The sequence below is a fragment of the Eleutherodactylus coqui genome, chromosome 12, assembly GCF_035609145.1.
Source record: "Eleutherodactylus coqui strain aEleCoq1 chromosome 12, aEleCoq1.hap1, whole genome shotgun sequence".
Lineage (NCBI taxonomy): Eukaryota > Metazoa > Chordata > Amphibia > Anura > Eleutherodactylidae > Eleutherodactylus > Eleutherodactylus coqui.
Genome location: NC_089848.1, coordinates 62,941,548 through 62,962,198, shown reverse-complemented (window position 1 = coordinate 62,962,198; position 20,651 = coordinate 62,941,548). Strand labels below are relative to the sequence as shown.

Sequence of the window (20,651 nt, the reverse complement as noted above, 5' to 3'; positions counted from 1 at the left end):
GCGATGCAACATAGGGAAACATGGGCTACAAAACCTCGCATGTCACGGGAATATCGCCGGACCTGCGAGGTTTGTGTGTCGTTTTGTAGCATGCTACAAAACATCTCATGTGTGAAGGAACCCATAGGAAACCATGGGCTTCTCATACATGCAATTTGTAGCATCGCTACAAAATCGCGCGACTTTGTCGCCGATGTGAAGGAGGCCTTAGCCTTAGGCTGGCTTCACACGGCCGTGACAGGCTCTGCAAGCGGAGTCCATCACGGCACCACCCCCGAGACCCCTTATTTACCTCCGGATCCGCCGCCAGATGTCCCGCATTGTGCTACAGCGGAAGATAGCGTGACAGACGGCTTCCATTGACTGCACTGGAAGCCGTCCGCGCGTACACCCGTGGCAAATAGAACATGCAGCAGGTGAGGAAGGGAGATTTCACGGTGCGGAATTCCGCACCGTGAGCATTGCGCTATTAGGTTCAATAGAACCTAATAGCTGCAGGCCAATGCCGTGAATTTCCGCCTCGTAATAACAAAAAGTAGTACAGAAAAAAAGACCTTTAGGCTAACTTTACACGGGAGAGTGCGATTTCGTGCTCGCCAACATGCGAACCACCTTGCATGACTTCGGGGAAAAAGCGATGTAGAGTATCACAGAGATTTTCCCATGGTTTACAATGGAGAAACCTCGCTTCACATCGCGCACCTAGAACAATGGGAGATGCAATGCAAGAGCATGCTCTAAGATAGGACGTACCACGATTCACTATCAACGTATTCACGTACAAATCACTCATGTGTGATCCCACTCAAAAGAATAGGGTTTGTATTCATGTGAGATTTGTGCAAGATTTTCTCATTTGTGTGAAGCCGCCCTTCGGGTTCATTCATACTGGTGTGAATACACGCTGTATTACGCATGTGATAAGGAGTAAATCGAACTCAAAGATTTTAATGGGTTTATTCACAAATGTGTATTTTTCAAGCGATTTTTCAGTTGTATAAATAAAAAAAAACACAGCATGTCCTATTTTGGTTCATATCATAGACCGAAATAGGCATAGAAGCAAATGGCCTAGCGCAAATACACGATGAATATGCATGAAAAACGCATATTTACTGCACATTTGTGCATTAAATCATTGGTCCTATTTTGCGCTATTTTTTGTGCATGTAAATCCACAGTGCTTACACGCTGATAAAGAAGAATCACAAGAAGAGCCAAAATATGCCCTGAATAGGTGAGTTTTACTCTGCGAATATGCTGCGTATTTATGTTCCGAAAACCGCATACACCAGTGTGAATGAGCCCTTACAAGCAGTCTAGAGATGAGAGAGCACGCTCGTTTAAGGCTGAAACTCGAGCGAGCATCGGTCTTCTCGAGTAACTCATAACTCGTCTGACCAAATGCGGAGGGGGGGGGGGCGGGGTGAGCAGGAGGGAGAGAGAGAGATTTCTCTCACTCTCTCCCCCGTTGCACGCCGCCCCCCTCGCATTTGCTCAGACGAGTAATCAGTTACTCGAGAAGACCGATGCTCGCTCGAGTTTCAGCCTTAAACGAGGGTGCTTGCTCCTCCCCAATTAGAAATGCCACAATTATCAAGCGCTGTCTGCTCCATTTTAGTGTGTTTCAGCGATTTTTAGCGCACCTCACCTCCCATTGCAATGTTGGGGTGTATTTAAAATTGCTGTCAAACGCGTTTGAAAAAACACTGTTCAAAAACGCTGTAAATGCGTTTTTACAGACGCCAGTGAGGAAGCAGCCCAAGGGCTCTCTCACATAGGCGCTTTTTACCACAATGGCCGTATAACAATTCCATTGATTTGAATGGGGCCTCGCAGACGTGTTCAATCGCAGCGCTGTCTGCTTAATTTTTGGGCATTTAGCGCACCTCATCAGCTATCACAATGATGGGGTGCGTTAAAACATGCTGTCGGACGAAGGGAGCTACGACCAAAAACAAAGTAATATCACGGCAAAGCGCCACGATTGAAATGGCAGAGCTTTGCCGCATCCATGTGTGAGAGGACCCTTAGGCAATATTTTCAGGTGATCCTGCCCGAGTGTGAATACGCCCCATTACAGGCTGAAATCGCACTGGATTTTACCATATGACCAGCCTTTCCATCCCGGGGTTCCATCTGAATCTGTTCACTGGACAGGTGCACTTATGTACTCAGTGGATTTCTGCAGGAAGCTGATAGCTCCATTCTCACTGCAACTCACTTCAATGGGAACTTTACATGTAATACCAAGCCAGCCCTCTGCAGTGGAAATGTAGCTGTCTGCTTCCTGCAGAAATCAGCTCCGTACACGAGTGCACCTGTCCAGTGAACAGCTGATCGGTGGGGATCCTGAGCGACAGACCCCAGTTGATCTACTATTGATATGCTACCCCAAGCATAGACTATCACTAGTTTACAACTGGACAACCCCTTTAACCATACTCTTTAAAAGGGACATCATGAACATTCTGAAAAGTGGGGTGCATAGAAGTGGCATACTTTATGCTCCTCAATCTACGATATTTGACCAAATCTTTGTTGCCCGTAGCAACCAATTAGGGCGCAGCTTTCATTTCCTATACTGTTGAAGTTAAACGAAAGCTGTCATGTGATTGGTTGCTCATCGCAACCAAGATTTTCTTCTAGACAGCTTTCATAAGAAAGTGGTGCCGACTACTTTTCCGTGGCCCACCCTGTTACATTAGAAAGTGACAGCGTAGATCTAATCGGTTGACATTTTTGTGTGCAGTTGTGTTCAAGTATAATTCACATTACTACTTACATGATAATATCCTCGCTGTCCTGGCCATGTCAGGGGCAACTTTGGAGCATCCGAAGTAATGGTGACTATCTCGTGCCTGTATGGATTACCTGATGAACAACAGACATACAAGACATATTCTACATTTCTCACAATAACAATTGAGATCACCTTTGGTATATTATAGAAAATACTCAGCGCTCTTAAAATCAAAGTTGCATACAGATAACAATGATAAGGAGGAACGGATCTGACAGCAGGAGGTTCTTTAAACCTCTCCGTCCAGCTACAGACTGTATCCTGTATTTTATGGCATCCTGAACTTGGCTATTTGGCTCCATATCAAAAATGACCATAACATTGGGGTTGTCAGATCTGAGGATTGATTGTAACTCTGCTTAGACATTGAGTTTGTCAGTTCTACAAAACTTATAGCCCTATGACAAATACATCCAGTCATGTGACCATTGTCCTATTCCCAATATTTCTCCTTGTTGTCAGTGATATCCTTCACTCTGATCAGATTAAGACCAACGTGGTTACGAATACAGGAAACCATTGACAGCTGGGGAAAGAAACAATAAAACAGCAGGATTGGACTAGAATCTGCTCACCCGCATGTTGCAGGATATATTATTATTAGATTGTAAATGGACCTGATAGTTGGGTCCCCTGCTGGTGACCAGAACCGAGAGCTGCTCTGCTATTTAGATTTGAGTTGGATGCACTTGTGCCATCATAAGATGCCCGGTATCCAGCAACACTATAATTTTCTCCTGCCAATTAGCAGGTACCAGTCAATGTGAGCAGTCCAAGGGATACAGAATTTGGTATAGGAAGAGGGAGTGGCATGTCAGTAGCCGATGATAAGATATGGCTACCGACCATGACCACAAAGCTGATAACTACACTGAAGTTCCTATGCAATCCAAATCTTCTGTGCTTTTCTTCCTTATCCATCTATAGCAGGGATGTACAACCTGTGGCCCGGGATGACATTTTATGTGGCCTCCACCCATTTGGTGACAGACATGTTAGTCTGCCTGGTGTCTGCTCTCATGTATTTTCCATGTCAGAAAGGAGTGGCACTACGTTCTAGAGCAGGGAAGGGTAAAGGTCCATTTACACACACAGATGTCTTTCAAAAGATTGAAAGATCAGTGATCGTTTAAGTACTAATAGGCACTAATTGCTATTAGTACTTTATTAGCTTCATTTGCATGCAAATGAGCTTCTGGGAGCTGTTACAGAACTCAGAAAGAGGTCTGAGCTCTGTAATTAGCTCCACTGTTCAGCCACGGGCTCTCCGTGGAGAATTCAGCACCATGGACAGCAGACACAGAGTCGGGTCCTGCTTATCAGTTGTTCTGCTGAAAGATGGTTTTCAAGCAGAACTGAAAACCATAGTTCAGCTGTACAGTGAAAGATGGACACATTTAGACACAACGATTATCACTCAAAAGACGGCTTTTGAATGAATTTTGGGCGATAATCGTTGTGTCTAAATGGGCCTTAAGAACTAATGGTGCATTCTATGGCCACCCCCCCATTTATGTGCAGAATAGGAAGGGGGGGGGGGGGGTTCTCCTTACACCTATGAGTCCCTCAAGAAAACAGTAGATCTGGTAAAGTGGCTCTGAAAGCATGCAGCTATGTTCATTGTAGTTTATAGGACTAGTGAAATATTAGGCTGTTTTGGCAACCCACAAACTACAAATGGAGAAAGCTACATGCATGTATGGTCTTCTCCTTGAGTACAAACAGGCAAAAAACACCCCCCCATTCTCTCGATAGGTGAGACCTCCAGAAGTGAGTCCGACACCTATCAGATGTTTGTTGCATATTATTTCAATTCAAGTTTTATTGCTTTCCTCAGATGTGGTTCAATCCGATAATTTGCTCCTCAGAAGGATGTATTCTATGTGCTGCGGTTTAATGGCCATCTTTCTATAATCTGGTAATTATATACAGCCTGTTGAAAATTGTTCTTGTTGCTGAAAACTGCTTTTCTGCTTGATATGGGATTAGTCCTGTAAGTAAAGCAAACACTTACAGTTAGGGCTCATTCATACGAGTGTGAGCATATTTCAGTCCGTGGATATGCAGCGTATTCATGGACTGGAAACCGCCTATTCCCTTTGATTCAATGGGTTCCATTCACTGTGTAATACGTGTCGCGTTTATTTCTGTGTGAATGAGGCCTAAGGGCTCATTCACAAGACCGTGATTTCATTACGTATTACGGCCGCATGACACGCAGAGTCAATGAAAGTAAATGGAGTTTCATTCACCAGTTCACATTAGTGTGTAAACACTGTGTGAGCAAGAGATCGCACCATGTTCTTTTTTTCTATTTCTCCGCATGCCACGCAGCATGAGCCCTATAATTTTGTGTATGCAATGCTGTCCATACTGTATATGAGCATGTGTATGAGATATGCGGTCATGAGCAGTACACTCGCTGCCATATGCGGTCTCTGCTGGCATCATGCAGACTGGAAAGAATGCTACTGGACACCCGCAGCGTTTTACTGATGCGGTCGTGTGAATGAGCCCTTAGGCTGAATCCATACGCTGCAGGCTTTTTCCATTGCAGATTCGCAGTATAATCAGCAGTGTACTCAACTGCACGCTGATGTAGATTGGAAAAAAAAATCAGGTACATACTCATTAAACATTTTCAAATATACAAAACTATACAAATAAATAACCCCCTAAACTAAGATAAAATAAAACATACTACATATTGGTACAGCTAAATAAAAAAAAAGAAATATACAAGTACAAATTAAAGACAAGATGCCTTCTAGTAGTTACTAACAAAATACATATACTGTATATGACCTGGTTGGAAAACACCAAAATGCAATAGATTAAACAAGTGTTATTTTCATTAAATGCAAAACTGTAATGGGGTACTGGGTTGTTCTTTCCTATACTTGTTCACATGCCTATTGTTGTTGCACATAATATAATATTGGAGATAGCTGCACCTTTAAGTGTGGGAGGAAGAGGGGAGAGGCAATCTCCATGTGGGAACAGGAAGCAGCCTCTCTGCATACTCAGGGACTGAGGATATTCCTCGGAGCAGTTTAGGTGGCCAATACAAGCAATTTGGGCTTCTGATTCAGCTTAAGTGGATTACAAGTTTTGATAGGAATAGGTTGGATGTTGCAGCCGTTCTGAGGCCTGCACCTTGCTTGCAGGCCAGACCAGGTTTTGGGTGTGCCCTTGCTTCTCCTGGAGCTGAAGGGTGTGGTAGTTGCAGGAGTAACATCAGTCAGCACCTGGTGCTGAGTAGCTTGGCTCCTACTTAAACAGTGCCAGCATGATCTCCTGTGCTGGTCAATCCTTCAGTTACCTTTGGACAGCGATGGAGGAACACACCTTGGCTGAAGCTCCTAGCTAAGTTCTTTTATGCTTTGTTTGGTTTTCTGTTTTGCCTTTCTTTTGTGCTAGGGCTCCCTGATAGGGACTTGTCAGGGGCCCAGGCACGCGTGCGGGCTCGCACTTGTCAGAGCGATCGGTCCGCCGAGTAGGCAGGGCCCCCTCCCGGGTTAGGGGACTATAGGGAGAGAATTCCCCTTAGTTTTATGTTTCCTTTTGCACTGTTGTGCCTTTTGCTTGTGTTTTTGAGGTTGCCCGTCCAGAGGATGCAACATTGGATTTCCAAGCAGAGGCTGCTTTGTCCTCAATCCCTCTACCGCATCGCAATTCTTCATTTACGGACATTATTGGTGGTCTCTGCCATCGGACATTTGACCCAGTAGCTGGCATACGGAGCTATGCAGGTGCCAAGCTCCCACAGACTAGGACTATTAACCCTTTGCAATCCAATTTTGGATTCAGGATTTCCTAGGGGGCTTTCTCTTTCTGCTATTATACAATGGCGCCATCTGCTGGCTAGAGCCAGTACTGTTGTATGAGGCATGCTGGAGAGGCCCTCCGACAACAGAGCGGCCAGTATAATACAGTACGAATACCCTGCCGGACGTCTTCCAACATCAGAGCTGTACAGCCTTCAATCAGAATGTCTTTAGATGTCAGACAGTGGATTGGAAAGGGTTAAAGAGTCTTTTTTTCTCCCCGCCCAGCAGGCACAAGCATAGCCCAACAACTGGAATAAACTATATAAAAGTATATAATCCACAAGACAAAACTATTTTGTTTAAAACAATTTATTGAAACTTATGGAGCATCTCTATGGATTCCCAGGAGTATACTTGTTATAGCTTGTACCTGTGGGTACCCGCCTTGTTGTGGGAACAGTTTGCCACAAGACCACAGCCAGATCTGGTGTGGCCTGATACCGGACATGAGGGTCTGCTGTCACCTCTGGCCACTTAGGTGGACCAGGAAACTCTTGTCACACTGAAGGACCTAGACTTGGCTATGCCAGTTCCATTGCAAGTCTCCACCACCCCTCCGGAGTCCGGAGCTACCCCTCTGCCTGACCCTGACCACACTCTTACAAAACATCCCAGGTAACAAGGAAGCCAAACAACCCACATTAGGACTCCCCCAACCATCAACCTACAGAATGCCATACACTTTGATTCCTAATAGATGGGCTTTCTGATGTACTGTACTGCAGAATTTATATACATTAATTTCAGTGTATCCAGAACCAGAAAGACATACCTTTAGTTTTGCGTAAGACAACAGTGGGGTAGCCACTTGCTGGTGTTTGTGGATGGAGTGGTGTAGGACAACGTGAAGGTTCTTCTGATGGCGTGAAATTGGGGAACACGGCATACTTAGATATGTGGGAATAATATGGATGTTCTGCTGGGAAGTCTTCACAGATTTGTTTGTCACTACGTTATCAAACACAAAATAAGAGTAGTTCTCACTTTTTCAGCACTTTAGAGACCAGTTTTTATTATATTTTTTGCTTACCTAATAGAAGCATCTGGTGGTTTTGGATACCTAGAGAAAAAAAAGGTTCATATTGTATAATTTTCTTAGTTTTTGTACAAAGAGGCCTGATATATTACTATTTAATATATACCTAAGGCCCACTTACACGCAAAGATAATCTTTCAAAGGACTGAAAGATTTTGCGATCTATTTGTATAAAGTGTTAATCGCCATTAACACTTTATCATCTTCATTTGCATGTAAAAGGGCCTCCAGGAGCTGTTTGCAGAGCCCAGTGAGTGATTAATCACATGTCCAGCTGTGCACACAGCTGCATTGTTCTGTTGGAGGTTGCAGGCAAATTACAATGTTATCTGCCATCTCCCTTGGAGATAACAGCATGCAGTCTATTGAGACACTTTATATCTCAGTGTCTGAACGATAGATTTTAAGTTCACCTTAAAATTATCATTCAAACGAAAAGTGCACAATGTCCTCATTTACATGTAATGATTTTTGGTCGTTTGAGCGATAATCATTACATGTAAACGGGCCTATAGTGTGTCCTGTGTTGGTTTCTAACTGAAATACTGCCACCAAGTGGTTGGATGACCACATAACTTGCTAAGGCATTTATATATGTGGGCTAATAGAGGTAGACTTTACACCTACTCTTGAGGACACGGTGGCCTTTACTCATTAGCTGGGGATTGAGGAAAAATGATGCCACAAGACCCACTCACCTGTGTAGCAGAAGGCGGCTCCTACTACACTCACAGTCAGCACCCATATTGAAGTACTATACAGGAATGCACAGCAGGCAGTAACAAGCTACTTTTACTTTTTGTAGAAGACAGTACAGACTGTCATATTATACCATATAACATGGTGCCATAAAGCAGCAAGCACATGGAGTGCCTGGGTGTCCGTTCACAGGGTCAGTATAAAAAAATAGGGTGCAAGACCATGTAATCAGGACTGATGTATCTTATGTAAGTTTACTTCATTATTTTTGTCCTGAATGTTTTTTATTTTGTCTTCTTGAAATATAAGCCCTACCCAGAAAGCCCTATCTGCCTTTAAACATTCCCCCCCCAAAAAATACATCACCAAACAGGCGTTGTCCACTCCGCCGCACATCTCTGCAGCTCGGGCACTTGTCTGTAGTCTTCAGCCAGAGCTTCCTAGTCAGGTGTTTGACAAAACAATAAAATGGCTGTGATTGATTAATTGAGCGCTGCAGTAATTGGCTAAGCCGCGGCATTTGAGAACCAATCAGAGTCAGCGCTTCCTGGAGGTGGGGTTTTTCAAACCTCTGACCAGGAAGCGCTTGCTGAAGACTACCGACAAGTCCTGGAGCTGCGGCGGAGAAGTGCAGCTTAGCGGACAGTGCCTGATAATGTCTTTTTTTTTTTTTTTATGCAGCTAGGGTTTATTTTAGGGCTCAAACAGTAGGACTTCCTGTAAAAGTTGCATTGCACCGCACGAAAACGCGTTTTTATGCTATGCAACAGAAAGGAAGGCTCCATAAGGAAACACGGGCTACAAAACATCGCAAATCATGGCTGTATAGAGCATGCTGTGATTTTGAATTCTTGCAATATAGCAGCCTACAAAATGTTGCTAATGTGAATGAATCCATAGGAAAGCATGGGCTTGACATATATACGATCTGTAGTACTGTTGCATCGCGAGAAAATCACACAATGTTGTCGCCCTTTTGAAAGCGACCTGAATCATGTAATGGTACCGAGAATTAGACCCCCTCACCAATCTGATTTTGAAGGTCATCCATTTTGCAATCCCAGATATCCCTTTTAAAGTCAATGGGGCGAAAAACAAAACAAAACTGCAAGAGCTCAACTGATAGGAAGGACATTCTGCTAAAAGCCAGTGATGTAAATAGAGAGTACTAGTAAGAGAAGAAAATGCAGCAACACAATGTGTGGAAGAGGCCTTAGGCCTCATGCCCACGACCATGTCGGACTCTGGCAGTGAAATATCACAGTGAAGTTCGAGACGGCGCCCTCCAAAGACCCCATACTCGCCTCTCCGGATCCACTGCGAGAGTCCTGTTCAGCGAGCTGGCGCATATGCACAGTGCAGCGTATGACGCGCCGGTGGTGACACGTATTCCCGTGATACTTCTGCTATGCTCACAGCGGAAGTATCGAGGGAGAGACAGCTCCTATTGACTACAATGGAAGCCGTTCGTGCGTATTTCCGTGGAAGATAGAACATGCCGCGATTTCTTTCACGCTGCAGAATTCTGCGGTAGAATTGCGCAGCATGAGCATTGGAAGGCAGAAAGCTATTAGCTTTAATGGAATAGCTGCTGTCTAATAGCTGCGGAATAACGCCGTGGATTTCCGCCGCGGGAAACGTGTCAGAAATCCATCCATGGGCATTAGCCCTTAGGGCTGTTTTAAGCTCAGTTGAATAAATGACACAACATTTCATTACACACATTATTTCATCTAAAGGCCAAGATACTCACAGGTCATCACTTGCGCGGACAGCACTTTTCTTCAACTTGGTCAGGTGATAGAACTGCTCTATTGGTAGCCCCCTGGACAACAACAAATGTTATGTTAGGAGTATAATATGGCAATGCTTTATTATGGCAGCAGAAAGTAGCGTTCCTTAGGAGTAATACAGCCGATGAGAATTAGTGCACAATCCAAATACAACCAAAGAATGGTAACAGTATCTGGCATTTCATATGTCTTAATAACTGGGGAACTGGAGTAAGATGGGCCTACTTTATCGAGAAATGCATGCATTTTAATAAAATCTACGCATGTCTGACCTCGGAAATTAAGCCAGATCATAGCGGAGAATTTCACTATAATTCACACCAATTTCTGGAGTAACTTATAGTGAATATGGTGGGCTTCAGGATGCCACGTCCCTCCCTCTAAGCCATTGGTTTGCTAAATGTGCCCAATTGTATGCTGCTGTCATTTAGTTTTTTTCCTCCGCAATTGGCTCCCAAAATTTGGGATTCTGGGTGCTTGACAACAGAACCATGCTATCATACCCCTAAGAAAGTCTTCACTGCAAGGTCAGGTGATTGTCAGAGCTAAAAACTTATCCTACATGAAGTGTCAAACACTACTTTGTAACGGTCCATACAGTGTAGATGCTGTTTGGTGGACAGCAATTCCTTCCAACCCTTCCTATACATATGCCACTCAGTGCAGTCAAGTGGGCATGGGTTATCAATAGAGAGAAGGGAGTAAGTTGCTGTCAAACACCTCTGGCAGCTGATGGGTCATATTGAAATCCAACATGGCCGACTTTTCTTTCCCCCAACGTTTGCCATTGTAAGACTCGGAACACCAACATATACACGGGCCAGTCTAACTGAAATGATCACATTTGGCCAATATTCCTCTAATATGAATGACTAGTTACTTGCAAATTCATGTATCTAACTGCCTAGCACTCTAAACATAATGATGACCAAACATCTTATGTGGCGTCATATTTTTAAAGGTAATATATATGAGATGTAATGCATAATAGTGCTGTAAATCTGCATCAAAGGGATTGGCCACTTTGGAAACATATGTGTCGTGCCTTAAAATGACAGCAGTGCATAGAGGTTGCTAAGCCGTACAGCCTTCATACAATGTTGCACGGGCTCCGTCAGACTCTGCGTGCAGGTAGATATTCCGGGAAGACTCTGTGAACCGTTTTCATGCCGTGATCTACATAGATCGTGGCAGGGAAGGGGTTAATAGCGGGGGTCGCTGTCCCGATGCACCCCCACTGTTGCAGCAGGAGGCCAGCTATCAGTGACAGCCGCTTCCCTCTGCCAGATAACATAGGATCTCTTCTGATCTCGCGCTATCCCCAGGGCGTAACTGTACGCCCCGTTGCGTTAAGTACCACCTTGCCAGGATGTACAGTTGCGCCTTGTTGGCAGAAAGGGGTTAAAGGCATATTCAAGTTATTGCATATCCTACCCACTTGCGTTTTTTTAACGCTGCAATATCGCTGCGTTTTTTTTAACACGATCATCAATGGGACTTTCTAATGTTAAAAACGCATCGCAAGTTTGTGCTTTGCGATTTTTGTGCGATGCGTTTTGGAAAGTCCCATTGACAATCGCGTAAAAAAAACACAGCCATATCACAGCGTTAAAAAAATGCAAGTGGGTAGGAGCCCTAAAATAGAGAATTTATCTGGAGGGACCTGATACACGAGCTAATGCCCTTCTGAGCTACACGACAGTGTGTGTCCAGCGTGACTGAAGAAGAGGCACATTTTCCATCGAAACACTGTGCGTTTTTTTTAGCTGGTTTTCATTTAATAATAAATAACATTTTCTTATACTTGAATAAGTGCCCATTTTTCCAAAAAGAGTTGTGCCATCCTACGAGCCACTTTTAGACTTCCACAATAAGTGTGCTTGAGATTGCCAAGCACTTGACCTTGACAGTCTCTTATGCACTCATTGAAATGAATGGAGTGGTCAGAGCCACACTGATTAGCTAGTTATCCCCTGTCCTGTGAATAGAGAATAACTTGTTCCAACTTGAATATCCCTTGTAAGTGAACCTGTCATCACATTTGAGCCCCATAAAAACTATGTTGGCACACACACAGTGCGACTCTTCTACAGCTAACTAAGTTTGTGCACAGGATATCCTATGGAGTCACGCTGTGTGCACGGCAACTCCGCAGGAACACAAAGTTGGAATGGGGTGCCCGGTGAATATCACTCTGACTGTAATAATAGTAATCTTTACTTATATAGCGGCAACATATTCCACAGCACTTTACAAATCAGGAGGTACATGTACAGACAAAACTAGACATTAAAGGGGTTGTCCCGCGCCGAAACGGGTTTTTTTTTAACCCCCCCCCCCGTTCGGCGCGAGACAACCCCGATGCAGGGGTTAAAAAAACAACCCGCACAGCGCTTACCTGAATCCCGGCGGTCCGGCGTCTTCATACTTACCTGCTGAAGATGGCCGCCGGGATCCTCTGTCTCCGTGGACCGCAGGGCTTCTGTGCGCTCCATTGCCGATTCCAGCCTCCTGATTGGCTGGAATCGGCACGTGACGGGGCGGAGCTACACGGAGCCGGCATTCTACACGAGCGGCCCCATAAAAGACTGCAGAAGACCCGGACTGCGCAAGCGCGGCTAATTTGGCCATCGGAGGGCGAAAATTAGTCGGCTCCATGGAGACGAGGACGCTAGCAACGGAGCAGGTAAGTATAAAACTTTTTATAACTTCTGTATGGCTCATAATTAATGCACAATGTACATTACAAAGTGCATTATTATGGCCATACAGAAGTGTATAGACCCACTTGCTGCCGCGGGACAACCCCTTTAAATACAGTATTACACGATTCAAGCAATAGGAGAGGGTCCTGTTCACAGGAGCTTACAATCTGTTAGGCAATAGGAGGGACACAAGAGGTAGCAGTACTCGTTCTGTACAATAGTTTAGCCATCTAATACTAATAAGGTACTATACTTAACGGCTTGATGTTTTGGGGCGTATACGTACGCCCTCCAGCATCAGGGTTTGTATGGAGCAGTATCAAGAGCTGGTTGCTCTATATACTTGGCGAGTACTGGCTGTTTCTGACAGCTGAAACATGCCGGCATCAGACGCTCATGTTGATTGTGGCTGTTAATTCTTTAAATGCCACTGTAAATTCTGACAGCGGTATTTAAAACGCTCTGATAGGAGTTCAGGGGTCCCAAAATGGCCCCCTGAAATAAGGTCGCGAGGTGCCGTTCGGTTGACATGGCAGTCCGGTTTCCTTGGAAGGCTCCCAGGGCTGCTATGAATGAATACCTGTCAAAAAGACCCCTATAAGGACTAAAGTAAAAAAAAAAAATGTTGTTAGAAAAAATAAAAAAGGTAGCAAAAGTGTAAAATCCCCCATCCCCCATATTTATAATAAAAAATACCCCCAAAAGTATATTTTGTAGCGCTGTGTCCCATCTATCTACAGTAACACATCATTCTTTCTGCATGGTGAACATGAAAAAAAAAAATACAAATCTCCAGAATTGCACTTTTTTGGCCACCCTCTGTCTTCAAGAAAAAAATGTAATAAAAAGCGTTCAGAAAGTCATATGTACTCCAATATGGTACCAATGGAAACCACAGGTAGTCCCGCAAAAGACAAGTCCTCACACAACGCTATTGTTGGAAAGATAAAAAAAAGTTATGGTCAGAAGATGGCAACAGAAAGAAAACAATTAATACATGTACAAGCTGATCCCACTACAAAAGATATTGGCCTGGCAACTGCTGATATCAGCTTACCGCCATGCTCAGATGTACCCAGATGCCGAGGGAAACCACTGCTGCCAAGATGTGTTGCAAACATGGCTCTGCAAGGCAGGATGCAGGTAGTGGTGCAGCAATTATAATGTTGCCATGCATCAGTACGTGGGCCAATCTACTAAGCTGTTGCCAAACTGTAGTTGGTCTATAACTTAAGATCTAGACATCCGTTTTGGCTGCAGTTTCGGATTCAGCACACTCAATTTCATGTAAATAACATGTTTTACTCCCAGTAGCAAAATCTTTGTTTATCAGTGTAATCAGAGGACTGCTGAAAAGTTTTCTCTACAAAACAGGAAATATCAGAGTATTATTAGGCTCAGTAGTCAGTGCGAAAACTGCAGGATTTTAGTTTTTTTAATCTACATCATGATATTGAAAAATAAATAACAGATGACCTTCTCTAAATGTCTCTGCCTCAGGCTTTATTCCCACGAGCGTATATCGGCTGCCCTTTTCACGGCCGGCCAATATACGCTACGATGTGAGGTGTAAAACCTTGTGAACGGGCGCACAAATCTAATGTTTGGACGGCATGGACCCTAGCACATATACACCAAGGCTGCCATGCCGTTGCCTCTTCCCCTTCCCTCCCCCTCGTTAGCTCACCTCTTCTCTCCTCCCTTCCGGCTGATTGTAATAGGAGGGGAGGGAGCTATTCGCCGCCCCATCCCGCCTCCTCCCATTGCTGGATGCGGGCACGGGGTGGCAGCTTAGCTCTACCCCCTCCTATTGCAATCAGCCAGAAGGGAGGAGAGAAGAGGGAGGGAGTTTAGCAGCGAGCATGACTAAACCTCCCTTCTTCGATCACTGTCATTGGCTTCCATAGGAGCTCATGCAGCGGCTGACGCATTCCGGCCCAAAAGATAGTTCCAGGACTATCTTTTGAGCCCGACGTAAAAACTCCCGGCGCTATATTGGCCGTCCGGACGCTTTTATGTCTCGGGAATACGGTCATGCGATCTGATGCCTTGGAATCCAAGGCATCAGATCACAGTCTATAACGGCCGACCATGAAAACGGCCGGCTGATATATGCTCATGGGAAAGAGGCCTCAGGGATTATGTGGTACAGAAACTGACATAATGCAAGAGTTACAAGGTAGACAGAAAAGTGCAGAAGACTACAGTGTTTCGTTAAATGAAAACGTGACCAAGGATTAAGAAATGTGACGATCTTTCAATGTGAACACCACCACAAGCCTCATTTCAATAAAGTTTAATATGTAACTAATGACTTGAATGTTTTTCATTTGATATGGTGCTGCTTCTCAAGAGAATATTGATGATTACAGCCAATATAGAAGATGGGAACGCTGATTCTGGTTAGTTGCAAAATATCTTTACCTGGGAATGTCTAGCAATTTGGAGGCAGTCAGCAACTACTCTAGAATGTCCTATTTCTAATAGACTAGAAATAAATGGTTAATCAGAGAAAATAGAAAGTAAGTCTTGACAACCTACCTGGGCCAGGGGTCTCCTCCGTACCCATAGTGCTTGTGCCCTTTTGCCTCTTGTGGGGGAGGCTCTGTCTTTGGTCGATGGTCAGCTGGAAGCGACACAGCCCCAACTCCTCCATATTCTCTTTCCCTGCCCCATGGAAGCCTCAGTATAACGGGTGTGGATGAAAGATACTCATGATATCTGCATGATAGGAAGAATCATGGATTATATTCACTCTGGAAATCGATTTGCATATTTCTCTCCAATTTATTAAGTTGCTTGGAAACATTACAATGCTGAGAAATCTTAAGAGCAATTTTTTAATTAATCATTTCCTACAATTACCAGACTTCATTTATAGCGGTCGTCCGATATAAAAAGAAAAAAAACAAAAACACAGGCTTCCATAATAGAAAATAATAAAGAAGTGACATTTCCAACGCCGGTCATAGTATAATTTCCCTTGGCGCATGATGCACATAATACATGAAGAGGTGTATGCATCTTTATATATTAGGTGCATCTCGGTACCTCTGTGTGCCTATACAGAAATGTATGCCAGGTCCGGCCCAACGCACATTTTTAGCATAATTAACACCAGCTTCCCGCGTAAATCACACATAGTTCTGTTGGTTCGACAGCCATGTCTCCTCTCAACAAGCCCTGGCCATTTTGTGCTCACCCCCACAGGCACCCGAATCTTTTGAGACTAGCGGGCAGGTACTCGCAAAAGGCAATACTCGCTCAAGTAAATTGCCTTAGCGAGTACGCTCGCTCATCTCTAGTCATCTGTTCAAAAATACCCCTTTAAGCTAGTGGTTATTTCTCAGATGAGGCCTTTGTTTACATCAGCGTCCCTGCTTCAGTTTATAACAGAAGCCATCATACACTGGCAGATCTGTTATACAACGGACTTCAATGGCATCCGTTGACTTACAATGGGCTTTGTTGGGGTTGGGTCGTGGTTTCCATAATTTTGCTTCAGGCAGTGCTATTCTTGTCATCAAATGTAGCAGAACTACTGACAGATTCCCATGCTAACTTCTCAAGTCAAAACAGCTGATCAACAGGTGTCTGAGAAACCGGATCTGGCTTATTTAAAAAAGAGGCAGTATTTTGAGTTTTTGAAAACAAATATTTAACACTGTTTCCTTTTAGGATAAGCCATCAATGCAAGCACCCCTGCTGAATATAGGAGCCAGAACTCTCTATTATTTTCTCAGGCACAGTGCCGTACATAGGGTTGTGGTTGTACCTGGTACTGCAGCTCATAACATCTCAGTCCCAATCAAGTGATTAGCACTGAGCTGCAGTACTAGGCACAGCCACAGCAGCATTAGTAGCTCAGTGGAGGGGTAGACAATGACTGGTGGGTGGTCTGACCATAGCCCCTTCATTCAGCTAATTGGTGGGAGGTGCTGGATAAAATGTTACAGTTATCGTCTTTAAATGAAAACATGTGAATTAAACCACATAAATAGAATAAAACTAATAGCTTGGTATATATGCAGTGTAAAGAAGACTTCATGCCATACCATTCAGTAACACTGCACCACAGAAAACCACTTTATGAATGTCTACTGTAGATAGTGGTTTTGTTACTGGCTTTTATACTTCATCTAATGCTAATGCATTCCCAGCGGTATCAAATCACAGGTTTGTTGGGTGACAACTGAGCTACCGGCTTTATGAATCATTCCCAGTGACAGGCACTTAAATGACCGAGTAATCCCTGAGCTAAAGAGAGTGTTTCAAAACTCTTAGGTTCAAAGGCGGTTAATCCCTCCCACACCTGCGCCATTATAACAGTAGTCTGTAGTGTAATAATTGATGTGGTTACAGTATTTCATTTTGCTCAAAATACACAAAGTAATCCTTGGATTAGAGATTAAAATGTGTTGCTTGAACTGTAGTGTCAACAGACAGGGATAGGTGTGGAACGAGGCAAGCGAAAGGCACATTACAGATTACGGTCTGCGTCTGAACTGGAGTTCAGGAGATTCCCAGCCTATGGAAGAATGAAATAATGGAAAATATACAGAGGTAGGCCGCCTGCACACAAACGGATGTGCATTGCGGAATATGCGGTTCATAGCATGCGATGGAAAAAAAATCACTACTTTCAGCACACTTGCGGAAACGAATTGCGATTTCCGTGATCCGAGTAAAAAATGCAGCATGCTCTATTTTTATGCAGCATCCGCAAGGACGGCTTCCAGTGAAGTCAATGGAAGCCAGCTGACCCGCGGTCCGCTTGCAATTGACATTGCAGACAGCTTGCGGATTCCGCATCATCGCCTAGTGTACTGTGCATGTCCAACAGTGAGCCGTAGGGTCCATCCGCAGTACAGATGAAGAAGAAAGAAGATGGGCACACACAGTACAAGAGGTTATCCAAGAACTGGCTCCCGGGATACTCCAGGGTCAGAGTGGAAGCACTGCTCTGACCTCTGTTTAGGATTCGGCACTTGTAATTGCAAGCATAGCTCTCAGTGAAATGAATGGGAGCTGTGTATGTTATTGCAGGCGCAGCTCCCACTGAGTTCAGTTAGACCTGCGCTTGCAACTATGAGCACCGGCGCTACACAAGGGTCAGAGTCGTACTTCTGCTTTGACCCAGTTGTATCCCGGTGGCGGCTGCCTGGATAACTCTTTTATAGTTACATAGATAATAAAGTTGGGGGAAAAAAAGTCCAGCCTACTGTGTTGATCCAGAAGGAGACAAAAACCCTTATGAGGAGAATACCAATGGCATCACATTACCCTGTTTCCCTGAAAATAAGCCCTACCCTGATTTTTAGAGATTTTCGATGAGGCTTGGTCCAGGTACCTCCCACTGCTCTCCAAAGCTCCGTTACACTTCTTGCAGTCCTCTGCGGCCCTCAGAAGATCACTTCCTGGTTATAAGAATTCAGAAATCCCACCTCCAGGAAATGACTGGTTCTCGAGCACTGATCAGTCAATCAATGCAGCGCTCGATGAGCCAATCAGAGCCATCGCTTCCTGGAGGTGGGATTTATGAATCCCTTAACCAGGAAGTGATCTTCTGGCAGCCCTCGGCCATCATAAAAGTGTATTAGAGCTCCAGAGAGCAGCGAGGGGGACCTGGACCAAGCTTGCTAGGTAAGTATAATTAGACATTCCCTGAAAATAAGACCTAGTGCCTCTTTTGGGGCAAAAAATAATATAAGACAGGGTCTTATTTTTGGGGAAAGGTGGTAGGAGGAAATTTCCTTCCTGACACCACTTATAACAATGAGAATAAATCTTTGACTCAACATCCCATCTGCAGAAATCTAGTACCCATAAACTGTAATATTATGGTTTTCAAGAAAGCCTCTTGAATTTGTCCAGTGAATCCACTATCACAACATCTTCTGACAAAGTACCATTGTCTCGCTGCTTTTCCAGTAAGGGATCCCCATAAATGATGGTGAAACCCATTAGGTAGTTCAACTACAGTATCCTCCTTATACACAGATGACCACATGCACTGGCAATTTACGTTATCACACACATATCTTAATTATGAAACAGAACCAATTCGGATAGTATGATTGGACCACTGTCACATTTGGCTCCAGGAAGGTTTGCAAACTCATAATTTCCTGTTTCTCGACATCTAAAATGTGGCTCCTGACCATCACTAAACATTGAATGCAGCTTGCAAGGTACAAAAGGTGGGAAACTCTACTCTACATGCAATATTATCACAATATTCCTTAATAGAAACATTACTCAAGGGGAGAATATGGTATCTCAAGGAGGAACCACAGAACACAACACTGAGTGCCTAAGGCAATTCTTTGCCTTTTTTCACCCTAAATTACAACATGTAGCTCTAGAGGACAATGGACTGTAAGACATTCTCAATATTAGAACATTCCTTACTTCTTCAGAGTATATACAGCACTTGCGCTGATGATTTTCATTGTGGGAGGAGTCATCTTTACAATAGGCACAGTATGGTAATCTCAATCTAATAGAATAATGATGCGCAAAGATCATATACAGTAGAAACATGCAGAATAGAATATATTCTCTGCTTACAGCACCTGTCAATAGAGGAGGACCTTTATGACGATTGTCCACATATCTTTCTCTGGTGACAGAATGCAAGGGTTGTCAATGGCACTTGTGTTCCGTTCATGGTGCTGGGAAGAACAGCTACAAGAAATGTTATTGCTGCACTTACCTCAACTGCTTCTTATTGGAGAGACTCATGCAATATACAGAGGTGGACAAAAATATTGAAACACCATACAAAATGTATGGGATTTTAATCATTAGCACTGAGTTGCCCTTTTAACCCCTGCTTGCTTGAGAGCTCTCCCGACAAATTTGTGTTTACTTCACCTCTTGCTCTGCTCTTGGTGGTTTTGGCAGCCAGCTGGTAACGGCAAACCCCTGACCAATGGAGCCTTGTTGTGTTTGGACAGATGTGAACATCTTTCCGGCATCTTCTGTGTCATATTACCTTTTATATGTCTTATTGAAATAAGATTTATAATCCCATGTAAATTAAGGCATGCATTTTATATGGTGTTTCCATATTTTTGTCCACCCCCTGTATATTGGATAGCTGCTGGATAGGCAGACACAGGTTTACTAGAAGAAAATCTTTACTTGATCTTCTCAACTATGGTGTTTTTTTAATCAAAAATATATAAAAATATATAGAGATGACAGAACATGGAATGTGATATTTTAGTTGTTTGACAGCCAATCACATAAGATCAGCAAAAAATGTGAACATTCTTCCCCAAAAATACAGTGTTAGAAAAACGCACACAGTCCTTGTCATGGTTCTTACCTTTCTGGGGATGTAGTGGGACGCTGAGGGACTTGTTGAGGTGTCCACAGTTCCGATGACTGTAGGGTTGGAGAAAGCTCCTGTGCACCCTCATTCTGACGGTAGTAATAGGACAGGTCATACTGCACTGCCATCCTTCATGTTTCAGCTGGATCATCTATCAGAAGGACACTGTAATCAGATATGTTTCCAGGCTGGGAACACCTACTAAAACATACACATAGCGCAGGCATCCAGGTTACAGAACGATCCGCCTACACTATTCTGATTTGTCTTTGAAACTAACAATTGCAGGATAGCATTACATGTCATTCAGTCACTGGCATGGAAAACTCTGAGGTGACTACTCAGCAAGTACATTGAGAACATAAGACAATATATCCTTTCAAGTAGAACAAATATATTATACAGTGAAACTTGTGAGATGACTACCAAAAACTCCAATGAAAAGT

At 43.8% G+C, this 20,651-nt stretch overlaps 1 protein-coding gene across 2 annotated transcripts in view; it reads right to left on the bottom strand.

Annotated features, from left to right (window-relative positions):
* The window catches only part of SPMIP4 (sperm microtubule inner protein 4), a 29,204-nt gene extending 8,817 nt beyond the window's left edge, over positions 1 to 20,387 (bottom strand). For both annotated transcript variants that reach the window (XM_066584585.1, XM_066584586.1), the window contains exons 1-6: positions 20,200 to 20,387; positions 15,408 to 15,587; positions 10,122 to 10,193; positions 7,664 to 7,693; positions 7,406 to 7,581; positions 2,786 to 2,874 (exon numbers count right to left, since the gene is read on the bottom strand). In XM_066584585.1, the coding sequence (XP_066440682.1) occupies positions 2,786 to 2,874; positions 7,406 to 7,581; positions 7,664 to 7,693; positions 10,122 to 10,193; positions 15,408 to 15,587; positions 20,200 to 20,333 (681 nt within the window). In that variant the 5' untranslated portion in view covers positions 20,334 to 20,387. The remainder of the gene's footprint in view (positions 1 to 2,785; positions 2,875 to 7,405; positions 7,582 to 7,663; positions 7,694 to 10,121; positions 10,194 to 15,407; positions 15,588 to 20,199) is intronic.
* Between the last annotated feature and the right edge of the window lie 264 nt (positions 20,388 to 20,651).